Source organism: Neopelma chrysocephalum, unplaced genomic scaffold (assembly GCF_003984885.1).
Source record: "Neopelma chrysocephalum unplaced genomic scaffold, ASM398488v2 Primary Assembly neopelma1_133, whole genome shotgun sequence".
NCBI classification, from domain to species: Eukaryota; Metazoa; Chordata; class Aves; order Passeriformes; family Pipridae; genus Neopelma; species Neopelma chrysocephalum.
The window spans coordinates 1,084,562-1,098,434 of NW_020897795.1; the positions used below are offsets into that span (position 1 = coordinate 1,084,562).

At 37.7% G+C, this 13,873-nt stretch overlaps 1 protein-coding gene across 1 annotated transcript in view; it reads left to right on the forward strand.

Moving 5' to 3' along the window:
• The window catches only part of MGAT4D (MGAT4 family member D), a 35,119-nt gene that overhangs the window by 19,124 nt on the left and 2,122 nt on the right, over window positions 1-13,873 (forward strand). The window contains exons 6-13 of the mRNA XM_027698848.1: window positions 404-517; window positions 1,793-1,868; window positions 6,886-6,997; window positions 7,716-7,846; window positions 10,924-11,031; window positions 11,884-12,077; window positions 13,346-13,424; window positions 13,539-13,617. Coding sequence (XP_027554649.1) covers window positions 404-517; window positions 1,793-1,868; window positions 6,886-6,997; window positions 7,716-7,846; window positions 10,924-11,031; window positions 11,884-12,077; window positions 13,346-13,424; window positions 13,539-13,617 — 893 coding nt within the window. The remainder of the gene's footprint in view (window positions 1-403; window positions 518-1,792; window positions 1,869-6,885; window positions 6,998-7,715; window positions 7,847-10,923; window positions 11,032-11,883; window positions 12,078-13,345; window positions 13,425-13,538; window positions 13,618-13,873) is intronic.

Genomic DNA, 13,873 nt, shown 5'->3' on the forward strand with positions numbered 1-13,873 from the left:
GGACAGTATAATTCTGGCTAGGATGTGGAATTATAATTGGAGCAAGGGTAAGAAAACTTGGAGCTCTCACACAAGGGGGAACAGTTGTGTGTTGTTCTAAATAGTGGATTTAGTCGTGAATTACTGCTGCATTTTGGCATCTATAGATGCAGGAGGGGCAGGATTTTTGAGACACACTTCTCTCTAGTGTTTTTTGAGACTCTGAGTTACTGACCTATCTGTTCTGATGGTGGTCAAAGACCACTTCTTGGTTCCACATTTGCAGTCTATGCGACTTAGTTTCTTTGCTGGAGTTGTGAGTTCCACATGTGTGGGAGCAGATGTAATTCTGGGGAGCTTCTGTCTATGGTTGCCCTCAGAAGTCTTTTTGAGGAATGTGGTCTCACAAAGATTCTTCTCACAGCTTTCCCAGAGAAATCCAGTCTGGAGTCCTAGAGGTCATTTCTCCTCCTGCTTCTTATTATCCAGATCTTTCCAACCTGAAAAAAACATTTGGGGATTCTGAGGACAGAGTAAGGTAAGATGGCTGTATTAAAACCCAAGAACTTTTGCTAAGAGTAAAAAACCGAAAAATTCTGCAAAAGTCAATTTGGTTGAGCTGATAATGCTTTTCTGTTTCAGAGCTGATGGATCTCAACTGTAACTTTAAAAAAAAATTGTTACACAAGCAGATCTTGAGAAAAGCTAAGCTGCACATCAGCTTCAGGGTGAAAGCCAAGGCTTCTCCTTTGGGTCTTGACTCGGGGCATCCCATGGGTTTTAAACCAGATGGCAGTAGGCCATATGATGATCTGAGCAAAAAGGAAACAAAACAGGAAAATCTTTAATGTGACCCATAAGGGAGAGGCTCTGTGAAGACACAAAGGAAACCCCATGTGGCCCCTTAGCTGACTACTGACAGCTACTGTGGGTTTAATTGGTGACCTAACTTTTGGTGATCACAGACATTTTATCTACTGTTAATGCATCCTAACTGGTGATTTCACTCACTCACGTGCCCCAAATTCACTGAGACAGAGATTATAACCTAAAAAACCCATTGATTTATTGGAGGAAAGTAATATTCTTTCAATCAACAATAAATAATTTATCAGAAACCACTGCAACAAAGCAGCAAGAGACCTGCAGTACTGAGAGTTTAGGTTGGAGGAAATCAGCAAGTGTATATGTGCTTGTATTTTGGCTTTATAGATAAACCTTATGTGTTTCAGAGCATAAACAAGTTTACATACTTCTTTCAGATATGATTCAAATCAGATACACTTTTATGTTATTTAAATACTGATAAATTACTCTCTAGTCTTTCAGCATAGATTATCAAACATCAACTTCATCCTCTGGTAAAATGACAGATTGTCCTAAGTCTCTGTTTATATTTAAACCTGAAAATTAAGTTTATCAACCTGCTTTTGTGCTGTTCATAAGTAAAAGCACTTTGTTTTTAATTTTAGAATAATCCATATGTGTTTACTGTTCATAATATAAGGAGTAGAATCATTTAAGTCAATTGACAAGAATAAACTTGTTAGACATTTTGTTTCAGGCTCCATTGATGGAGATCAAAATTTTTTGCTTAGTTAATGTTAACATTTATAGGAAAGTCAAGTTATATATAAATGTTTACACTGATTGTAGAAGAATGTTTTTGCACTTAACTGTGGGTTAGAATACTCAACCTTACAATTTCACTGTAGAGAAAAAAAACTGCAGAGCATTAGAAATGCTTTTATCATAGAAATAACACTTGCAACCCCTCCAAAAAAACTTATCAGAATTTGCTGCTTATGTTTAGGTGGAGAACTAAACAGAATTTGGATTATAGCTTTTTAATGCTATATGCCCAACCTAAGGGAACATTGTATTTACAGGTAGGTCTGTATTATCATTAAATAGCTGCAATGCATCTATACTGATTATTAGCTTTGGCAATTTTAATTTTTGTTAAAAGCCTGAATAAAACCAGAAGTCTGTTGTAATTTTCTGTGTATTTTACCTGTGCTCTTTACAAGCATCTGCGTATTTCTGTGTTTATATTCATCTTGTGGCCAGGTACTATTTGATTAAATCCATCTGTACCTTCTTGTCATTTGTGAGGTTGAATAGCAAGGTAACTGAAGCATGAAGCCCTTATTTGATTAGGTTAAGAAAGTCAGAGTTTAATGTCTCTTTACTTAGTGCAGCAATGCAAAATTGTGGTGGTAGGTCCAGGTTGTAGCCCAGATCCCAACAAACCAGAACCTCTCAGATAGGGAAACACACCAGTATAGCAATACTGCAGTTAAGGTTAAACTACACGTTGGTACAGATCCTAATTTCTGCAGAAGACTTAGTCTTAGACTTTAAGATCTGCGTGCATTCAGGCTTAGCTTTAGCCATCATTCTAAATTTTCCTAATTTGCACTCCATGAAGATCATAATCACCACCAGAGATTCCAAAATTTATCAGAACTGTTCAATAATGGAAGAGATCCATAAAATTTTCACATAGCTCATTAGTGTCAAGAAAGCTCAGAAGAGGGTTTTGCTTGGTTCTTAGTTTTCCTGGGTCTTCTCCTGCTCCAGACGCTGTATCACATAAGGACATCACAGGATTCCTGGAAGCAGAAGAGGAGAAGACTGCAGGAGCAGACATCTCGTACTGTTCTTGTCAGGATTTAACACAAACACGTTTGAGCTGGGCTACCTAAGAGTCCGTGCTGTGTTCTAGAACGTGGCATAGGTGCTCAGAAGGCAGGAGGAAAAGAAAAATGTTGTGTTTTGAACAGTTCAAGTTTAGTGGAAAAGGAAGTATTTTCCTGTGGCTTTTGTATATTTTTAAGAACGGTACCCAAGTTTACTAAGTGTGCTAGAGCATTAAGGTATAGGAAACCCAGTGAAGTGAAATGTTAAGATCCTGCAAGGTATTTAATGTGCTTTCCCGTTACACAGGTCTCCAAGCATGCATGTTTGCATGGCAATGACTTACTTATGTGTTTGTATTTTTACAGAGATTTAAGAACATGAGTTTTCTTATCTGAGACAATATATAACAACCGTATAAGTATATTGAACTGTGTTATTCGGAGCAAAGCCAGGGTTGTGATGGTTGTGTGGGAGTTATGCCTACATTCAGAATTTTCTTTAAAAGAAACTATACTTTCCTCATACCATTCCTACTATATCTACTTCTTCATTTTTATGTCCAGCCTGCAGTTGCTTCTGTAGCACTGATGCTGTTCTGCCCAAAAAATACTTTGTAGAGTACAACTGAAAAGAATGAACACTTGCTGCCATAAAATTGGGATGATCTCCCTCTATTTGGAAGTCCTGTATTAAAGGAAAGCAGATAACTTAAAAATACTTTTCCTTAGCCTGCTACAAAGATTTACTTCAGTAGTCTTAAGCAAAACTTCCACTAGCTTAGATTTTACTTAATGTTTTGTCAGGAATAATGTAGTTTGGGTGACTGATATTAACTCTGAAATTTTGAAAGAAGATAAGCATACATGATGAGTCTTGATGTCTACAGTTGATGTTATGAGTCAGGCAAGATCTTTGCTAAATAGACACTCATTCTAGGATACTGCTGAACCAGGATTTAGGCAATGTGAAGTCCATTGAAGCTAACAGGGTTACACTGTGGATGAACCTTGCCTACTGATCAAACATAGTATTTGAAAGAAACAGAATAAATCTCGTCCTTTTTACTTGAAGCATCTCTTCTACTTTTCCTTTTTTTTTTTTTCTTAACTGAAACACCCACTGCTCATTTCAGTTGTTTTGTTTGGTTGGTCCGTTTTTGTTTGTTTGGGGCTTTTTGGTTGGGTGGAGTATTTTTGCTGTTTTTTGTTGGGTTTTTTTGTTTGGTTTGTTCTGGTTTTTTATTTTTTTTTTGAGGGGGGTGGTGTTTGTGGTTTTCTGTTAGGGTTTTTTTGGGGTTTTATTTGGTGGGGGGAGGGTGTTAGGGTTTTTTGGTGATGTTTTCTTTATCAATAAAACCTGGGAGAACTTTGAAGTCCTTGTTTCCACTTTCACTATACCTCCTGGCATCCACCAGAGCCCCTTGAGGCACTTGTAGTAATGGGATCATAACGTAGCCATAAAAGCAGGCATTTCAGTCCCAGCCTAGTAGTGAGGACATGCATTTGTTCTTTTTGTCCCTGTAGACTTAGCTCATTCTGAAGTAATCAAACATTTAAAATCAGAAAGAAACACAAATACAGCAGATTTTGGGAATTGTTTTCTATTAGCACTGAGAGGAAGCAAAAATAAAACATTAAATAAGTCTTTTAGTTTCTTCAGTTAAAATCTGTTATAAAGTTGTAATCTAATTAACTGAACTACTGCTATGCTTTTTTTTATCACCACATGTGGAGGCTGGAGAAGCTTTATGTATTTGTATATAACATATATATTATTTATATACCATTACTTCAGTTTCTCAAGCGTATTTCTCTAATGTATTTAAGGCCTGAGGAATAATTCAATGAGTTTGTTAGTAGTCTTTAGATGGATTTTTTCTTCCCCTGACTAGACTCTAGGTCAACCCTGTTATTTGGCAGAGCTCCTAAAGGGAGCTTCACAATCTCTACATAGTCATTGTCAGTGTTTCAAAAATACAAAAATACCTTAATGTAACTTAGAAAGGAAGACACTTTCCTGTCTGATACCTACACTTCCATTGAATGCTTCCACTTTTTTTGTTACTGCTTCATTCTTACTTCTCTTAGCATAAGAAAAACAAATGGAAACCCATTTATTGTCTATCATCTTGAAAATTTTCATAGCCTTGCTATAGTGCATGTGTCTCTTTTCATCCAAAAGTACTGATGAGTGAAAGGAAATTAGCTGCCATCATGTGTTTTGCTGACCTTCTCATGGCAATGGGGCAAATGAACTAGACAGTTCATATCCTAAACCTCCTGATCCAGCTGTGTGCAGCCACTACATAACCTTTTTTGGTAGAAAAGAGCGTATGAAAAACAAGTGGCTGTAAGCTGAAGGCAGAAAAATTCAAATGAGAATTTGGATAAAAAATATTAAACATTCAGGATAATAACACGTATCACATACTGAAAAAGAACTGACACTGAAATACCTAAGCAATGGCAGATGTTCTCCAAGAAGATGTGCTTTAGTTGAACACAAATTACAGGGCTTAGTACAGGGTTATATAAAAAACTTAGTGGCCTGTGCTATGCAGGATATCAAACTACATTCTCTAATACTCACTGCCAGCTTCAGGAAAGCCCATTTCAGACTTATCGCTTTGCAAAACTACTTTCAGTTCATAACCACATTCACAGCCTCTGTATTTTTAATTTTTACTGCTCTTGTATGCTTTCTTATGGTGTTTCTTGATTTGGTGGTCTCCCTAGGTTTTTGAGATACTCCTCACTGGTTTTGATCCTTTTTTGGTGCCCCTCAATTTCTCTTTAAGGGTTCTCTAACCTTGCTCTTTATCCCTTAACATCTAGCTCCTCTAAGCTCATTTGATTTTATGCAAGATTTCTTGCAAGTTGACATTTTGGTTTTTTTTTTCTGTTGTTCTCTTCTGCTGTCAACTCAACTCAATCCCCACATCTCAGAATCCGTTAAGAAGCATTCATCTTGATCATCTTGATCAATTTGTCTCTGTCTATCTATTTTTTTGATATCTTACCATCAGCAAAAGCTGACAGGGTCAAATCTTGTCTTTCTAACCTCATTCTACTTCCTCCTGGCTTCACTGTTGACAACACATTTCTTTCCAGCCAGCCCTACACTTGTAGTTGTGGCTAAATTCAGCTAAAAGCTGTGGGCCTGCTCTCTCAAGCTCTTGATGATGACTGTGCCGAGTCAGCTGAAGACACAAAACCAGCAGGAAATTGTGATTTTTCTTTAAACCCTCATAGCATTCATTTTCTAGCTATTTATCTTCCTGAAGCAGATTCTAGCACCACCAGACATGTATCAGGGCCAGTGAAAGTACAGCAATTAGATCAGATTACTGTATGATTACACTACACCCCAACAATATTTTCCTGAAGACTCAGCCTCCTCTTCCTGTGTTTTCACACCCATACTGAATTCAAACTGTGAATTGCTTGCTCCTTAATTACTTCTCAAATACATTTATTTCCTTTGTGTCATTGCCTCCAAGCTCCTTGTTTGGATTCATTGTCCTTGGCTTTTTAGTATCAGGAACAGCTTTCTGTTTTTTCAGGTGCCCCATTCTTCTCTGAAAGCCAGGCAAAAATGCAGCCAAGGCCTTTCCCATTTCCTTCATGGATGTCATCTCCTTTTCCAAGTACCCTTTAGCTGGCTCCACTGCTGTATTCTCCCTCAGCCTTTATAACACTTCAAAAGCTCTGTGTATTCCTGTCCTTCAGTGTGATTCATGCAGCACATCCCTTCTTTCATTACCAGCATTTCCTGGGACAACTTGCTTTCTACTGGCATCTTAGTAATCATCTACAGTTCTCAATAACCTTTTATGAATGACAAAGTCTGCCCAGGCTACCAGAGCCCTTAATAATCTGCATTAGGCACCTCTCTTCTCGAACAGTTTGCTCCTGTTGCCTATCAATGCTTATACAACTTAAGTACAAACCGTTTATTGTTGTCTTCCCTAACTTCTTATCTTTTTGCTTAATATTTTCTTTTAAGTGAAATCTCTTTAAGGTAGGAAGTTCACCTTTTTCAAAAAAGGGACAAGCACCCATGGTGTTATGGTCACTCCTGTAGATAAATATTTAATGAATGATACTAAAACAGATATATATGTAAAGTTAAATAGCAATCCACTGTAGTTTGGCAAAGTTTCAGTACACACAGTACAGCAGTCAACACTTGCATGTGGCAACATCACCACCCCCTCTGCAAACAACAAAATCACTGCCTTTTTTTTTTTTCCATTCTCTTCAGCTGGAAGATGATATTATAGCCAAACCTGATTATATTGCAAGTATAAAAAGCTTTGCCGCTCAACAGTCCCAAGACTGGATGGTTCTTGAGTTTTCACAGCTTGGGTTTATTGGTAAGTATCGATCTTAACAGGGTCAACTGGATTTGGAGCTGTGTAGGTCAAAAAGGTCTCACTCAGAATTACACTTCAAAGCATGGAAGGACTCACGTATCAAAACTTCCTTGGTTCTTCAAGGAAGGTCCCACTGAAAGTCTTTTACTTTTCGTGCTCTTTAAAACTGTCTTTTTAATACAGAATCTCCTCAGCATAGGATCCAAATTTGGGTTCCCATAAGAAGGAAATTGTTCCATCCCAGCATGCTGTGTGTCCCTGTAATGTGTAGTCTTCAAGAATCAAGCAATGTTTTTTCATATCTATGTCTTAATTTGAAGATATTCAGTATAATATTGCCATTGAAATGGCATGTTTAGTATTTTTAGGAATTATTCAGGCTCCATTTCATCTGACACTCTGCTACAGGTGACTGGCAAGTTTGTGTTTGGAAATAGGACATAATTACACATATTATTAGTCAACTGGTTGACTGTGTAAAAATATCTCCAGGCATGGGATGGACATCTTTGCAAAATCCCAAAGAGCTGGAGGATCAACAACTCTCCAAAGCTGGAGTCTCTGTGAAATTTTCACCAAATATCAGAATTATGTTCATGTGTTTAAGGCTGGTGATGCTTAAATATTTATTTAAATGAATTACATTTAAACATAGAGCTGGTGATTTTTGCATAGCAATGAAAATATCTGAACATGCAACATTTTGTCTTGCTTTCAGGAAAATTGTTTAAATCAGAAGACTTGCCACTCATGGTGGATTTTTTTCTCATGTTTTATAAAGATAAGCCCATAGACTGGCTTATAGACCACCTGCTCTGGGTTAAAGTATGCAATCCAGAAAAGGATGCAGTAAGTATGTCTATGAGTTTTTGAACATAGGTAATATTCAAACAGTCTCAATGACAAAGTAATTTATTTTCAATAAGCAGAATATAAATCTCTCAAACCTGGCATACTTTGGAATTAGTTGGGAAAACTGTGCTGTGGATCTGCACAGAGTGGCACAGTGTTTGAGCCCATTGGGCCATAAAGGGAGGTCTGACTCTCAGAAATTCACATTTTCACACCAGAATTGTTTTGCTGCCTCTATCAGCTCAGAACACAAGACGGCACAAGCTCACATCTGCCTGCAGTTGGTCACGTAGGCAACCCTGCAGCATGAAAGAAAAATATTAATATGTAAACCTATGGGTTTCTTGTAACCTTCTGCTGACCTTCTAATATGGAAGTCAGTAGAACATACAATGTTACCAACACAGTTGTTCTGAAATTTGCCTATCAATTCCTTTCTTTCAGGAAGCAGAATTTAAGTGTTTTGCTTTAAATCTTTTACTACCTGGGAAAAAAATTGACTGTTTTCCTGAAAAATAAAAAAAAGAGCAGGAAAACATGTAGGTTGAAGGAACTAAATGATGGTTTTTACTGAAAATGAAAGAAACAGTTATCTTGTGCCATTTCTAGCACTATGGCTGAGCCCAATGATATGTTAAGTATTTCTTATGTCATTTTGCATTCTTTCTCTCACTAGTCTTTGGTGCTGGTCACTACTCATAGTCTTCTTGTATAACAGGCTGTGCCGTGGAGGACTGGCCAGAGTTTCTGCTTCTCCTTGGTTTTTAAGGTTCAGGAGTAGCCAGGCATTTGCACGTTTTACTTTTGTGTTGATAAGGAAGCAAGAAGAGACAGATAGCAGTTGTGCAGAGCAGGAGATTAAGCCTCTCACCCACCAGAACCCCCAAGTCCTTCTCAGCAGGGCTGCTCTCGATCTGTTCATTTCCCAGCCTGTGTCGATATCAGGGTTGCCTTGACCCACATGGAGCCCCTTGCACTTGGTCTTATTAAACCCCACGAGATTCCTAGTGGCCTACTTGTCCAGCTTGTCCACGTTGTCAGCCTCGACTGACTATTAACATATCAGGGTTCAACTTCATCCGCTCACCAAATTGGAAAAGACGGTTTGTGATAAGCAGGGCCACCAGCTCTTTGCATGGTTTAGAAAATTCCTAATGTTTACCTCCTGTGAATCATCATCCACTTCTGGGCTCCCCAGTACAGAGCAGGTGCAGAGGAGGCCACAAAAATGATCAGAAGCTGAAGCACCTCTCCTATGGAGACAGGCTGAGAGAGTCAGGGCTGTCCTGCCTGAAGAAGAGAAGGCTCCAGGGGAGACCTTACAGCACCTTCCAGTACCTAGAGGGGGATTCTAGGAAAAAGAGAGGTGTTTTTACAAGGGCCTGTTGTGACAGGACAAGGGGCAATGGTCTTAAACTGAAAGAGGGTATGTTTAGATGGGATATAGGGGAAACATTTTTTATGGTGAAGGTGGTGAGTCACTGGCACGGGTTGCCCAGAGAAGCAGTGGATGCCAGATCCAGTGTTCCTGGCCAGGCTAGATGGGGCTCTGAGCAACCTGGTATGGTGGAAGGTGTCCCTGCCCATGTCAGGGGTGTCAGAACCAGATGATTTTTAACCGTCCCTTTCAACCCAAACCATTCTGTGGTCCTGTGATCACGTGCAGTTGGGACTAGCAACTTGCAAGGGTGGAAGCCCTGACTCAACGAGGAACCTTATCTCAGCTTCTGCAGAAATGACCACACTATCCCTGTGCTACTGATTATTCTCAGCTGTTGCTCTTTTAGTAGTGCTGCCATAGCACAAAAGGAGACATGCTAGGGACTACATTATTATAAGGGATGAACTGCAAACCCTGTCAGTAGAAAGATCACAAATTTATTTTCTTATAATGATTTTTTTCTCTAGCAAAAGTATAGCGTGCTTTTCAAAGAAACAGCTGCCAATAAACCAATTTGCATGTGTTGCTTTTTTACAGTGTTTTGCTGAACATCTGCTGGACAAACATAAAAATACTTAGTTCTTGCTTTCCGGGTGGTTTTGAATTTTCAATTCTGTGGAAATCATAAATCCCCCATGAGTTTCGATGTTTAAGCCAGCTGACTGAAGACTTTATCACTTTTAGCTTTAGAAGGCATTGATATAGTTTATGTAACTTTTTTTTTTTAATGGGACTGAAAGCTCTTGATTGAAGAGGTAAACACATTATCCTCTCAAATTTTAAGGTATGAGACCTGGGATACAGAGAAATTAAATGATCTTCCAAACTCATACAGTAATTCTATGGCAGAAACTAGAGTAGAACCCAGGGAGTCTCATTTTAGCTCTTCGCTCTGTTCCATGGTCTCATTAATTATTGTGGCATGTTTGCTTCATTGCATCGAACTATGATGCTCTGTAGATAATGAGAAAAAATTGCATTTAAAGAAGTAGTTTGCAATCATTCAAAAATCAAGAAACTCAGAAATTAGTACCAATTACAGTTATTTAACTCCCTGGTATATGTATTGTCACAAGTGTAGTAAACTGGAAAATTGTGTTTGAAATACAGTATTTAATGGCTTTATCTAATTATATGATAAAAAATCTGACTTATAGTACATTACAAGCCTCTCAAACATAGCAGAAAGAGCCAAAATTATAAAGATTGAAGTATAACCAGAATATATCTCAAGAAGGTCAGTTTTGGTCGAAATAGTTTAATTAGAATGATATGGCAAAGCTAAGAGTTGAAATCAAATTTGCCAGAAATAGGTAAAAAAATCAATTGGTTTCAGATTTGAGGTCCATTTTTGTCACTCTGAGATGTGATCCATGGTATACAGTGCAGAAATCCCTGAATTACTGGTGGTTCAGCCTTCAAATCTATATAACACCTTAAGTGCAATTATGAGTTTTGGTCTAGAAACAGTTTATTTGATATAAAGTGATGGTTAATTTAAGGATTACTCATTTAAATATGGATAGAAAACCTGGACCCATACCCTCAAGTACATAGTGAAATTGCCTTATGGAACTTAGTTTGCTTCTCCTTGGTTTAAATAATCCTTTGCTCCCTTTTACTTTCTTTCCAGACACACTGTGAACAGGAAAAGTCAAAGATCCGTATCCGTGCTAAACCATCACTCTTTCAGCATATGGGAATTCATTCATCATTGGCTGGGAAGATACAGAATTTGAAAGTAAGAGTAACAAATTAATGCCATATTTCTAAATTACACACTTGTGTTCTGACTTGTTTCTCAAATCTAGAATCACGTATTTGGCATTGGATGGCATTTCCATATTCAATTATGTTGGTTTACAGATTTGGAGGAAAATATTGATCTGGCACCTAAGCTGCAGCTGGGGCACACTGCTTCTGCACAAACATTTTTGAATCTAACGTGAACAATTGCACCAGTCACAGCAGCATTTCATGGCATGTAGGAACCCTCTTTCCAGCAAAAGGTTACATTTGCTCTGCTCCACACAAACACAGACAGCTGTGATGGTTTGTTTTGGCTGAGCAGTTCACATTCCCAATATGAAGGACTATTAAGAAGGTGTACTGGTACGACAGGGGTGTGCCTGAGGTGATGGCCATAGATTTTTTAGGGAGAGTTTGGAGGGCAAACCACATACCTGATAAGGACAAGAACAATGGTGCACCAAACTTGAGGGATCTCTTGATGATGCCACTTAGACTGGTCACAAGATCATTTGAATTTCTCTATTTGATCAGACTAGAGATTCATGTAGCCTTTAGCAGAGACCAGTGTCACATGTTCTGGCAGTAGGCAACTATGAGATAGCCTACTGTGGAGAAGTTTATTTTTAAATCTTGGTAACTAAGGAGTAATCAGTACAGCTCTGTCTACAAACTGTAACACTGAGTCCCAGTGATTGCACTGAAATATATTTATTAAAAACGTATTGTATATCTTTTCACACTGAGTTAATTATTTTCTGAAATAGCTTCCTATAGCTATTCCAGATATCAGTGCACTTTTTTTCATTGTGTGAGTGAAATTAAATTTCTTTATATCCAACAGGATAAAGATTTTGGAAAAAGTGTGCTGCATAAAGCACATAAGAATCCACCTGCAAAAGTGGATACAAGTCTAAGAATATACCAGCAATATACCTTGGAAAAAATTTACAAAGGGGAAGACTGTTTTTGGGCTTCAGCTCCAGTGGCAGGTGACTACATCAGGTTCACCTTTTTAAATCCACTTAAAGTTGAAAAGTAAGTATTACATGATATGGAATACAGAAACCTACATATACACACTTTGGAAATTACTGTGTCTGTTCAAAATCAGTGCTCAACTGCTTGCATAAACCTTGTTACTGACAAAAATCCATTATTTGCTACTTATCTGCTCTTCTTCTTGAACTCCCCTCCTGAAATACATTTCTTCCTTGGAAGTTGGAGAGATTCTTAATTTTTTCTTTTTATTTTATTTCTTCAGATAAACATTTTACACTCTCTCATGATAATTCTCAAAGGATTTTGTGTTTCATTAATGAATTTCAACAATAGAGTTTGTGAAAACTTTATTTGTGTAGTTGCCATCAGAAAGGCTGTTTGCATGATGTCAGGTCTGTATCTCCACCTAGTGAGCTGCACTAAATGACAGTTGTTACAATAAACGCTGGTGTTGTGTGATCAGTGGTTAATTAACTGGTTTATGCTTTAGAAAACCTGGGTAGCCTGTATTTTTACATTTCTCTGTTACTGGGAAGCTGTATTGGATGAAGCTAACTCACATGTAGTATTGTCTAATGGCTCATCCCAGCCCCATCACAATGGTAACCTGTGAAAATGTATTGTTAGTCCTATAATATTTGGTGGTCTTAGGACTTGAATGTTTGGTACCAGAGGAGAGAGGTTGATGCTTTAAATTTTCTTAGTTCTTTTTGGATCTAAAACCCTAAGAAATCTAGTGCCAGAAATTTCAAACCAAACAAGGATTTTTATTTTTAAATCTTACAGGTGTTTTCACTTGGATTTTTATTTTGTCAGTGCTCTGGCTCATTGGCTAGAAAGGAAATTATATAAAAGCACCTGAATTGATCAGTATTGATAAAAAAGGGGGATTCTTCTGGCATGTAGTGTATGGTTTGGTAGAAACAGGAGTTTTTGCTGCCATTTGCCTTCCAGAAACCCATCTCACCTCGGTCTTAAAATGATAGGAACATATCAGAGGGCAGATCTTCCTTAGCCATTTAAATCTGGGAAGTTAATTTATTTGGAACTTGAGCACTGGAAAGGGGGGACACTTGCATTTCTGGTTCCTGAGAAAGATGGTTTAAATGTTTGTTCTGTTTGAAATAAAAAGCCTCTACTATAGTTTGGTCACAGATGTTAAAGTTCCAATGCATATTTCACTATAGCCCACAACTATTTAAAGAAAAAGTAACTGAAACATTCCTTCAAAACTGGAAAGAATTACTTCCCTAGAACTTTTCTAAAATATAAAATACCTGGAAATAATATACCTTTATCATCAGGTACTTCTTCAGAAGTGGAAACATGGAGCACCCTGGTGATAAACTGTTTAACACTACTGTGGAAGTGTTACCAGCTGATGTAAGTCTCTCGTTTCCAACTGTATTTCATTTTAAGAATGATGTTCAGCATAAAGTGTCATACCTTAGAAAACATTTCTGAAAGTTTTATTGTTTCGTTGTTTTTTTTTTACAGGAATTGCAAAGAAAAGAACTGGTTGATACTGGAAATAAATTTAACTACCCAGCAACCAAAGACGGATATTTAAAAATAGGTAATTTTTCTATTGTCGCTGCAAAATCAGAAATTCTGTTCTTACATAAAAATATGGTTCTGCTTGAGAGCATTTCATTACCTCTTTAATAAATTCAGCATTCCAAGGTGGATTAGTAAGGAAGAGAAACCCTTTGCACTGCTGTGTAGTGTAGTGTATGATGTTTGACCAATGACTATCCTATTGGGTTTAAATAAGAACCCTACCAGCAGCAGCAAAAGCCAAGCCATCTAATTAGAAGAAAAAACTAATTAAG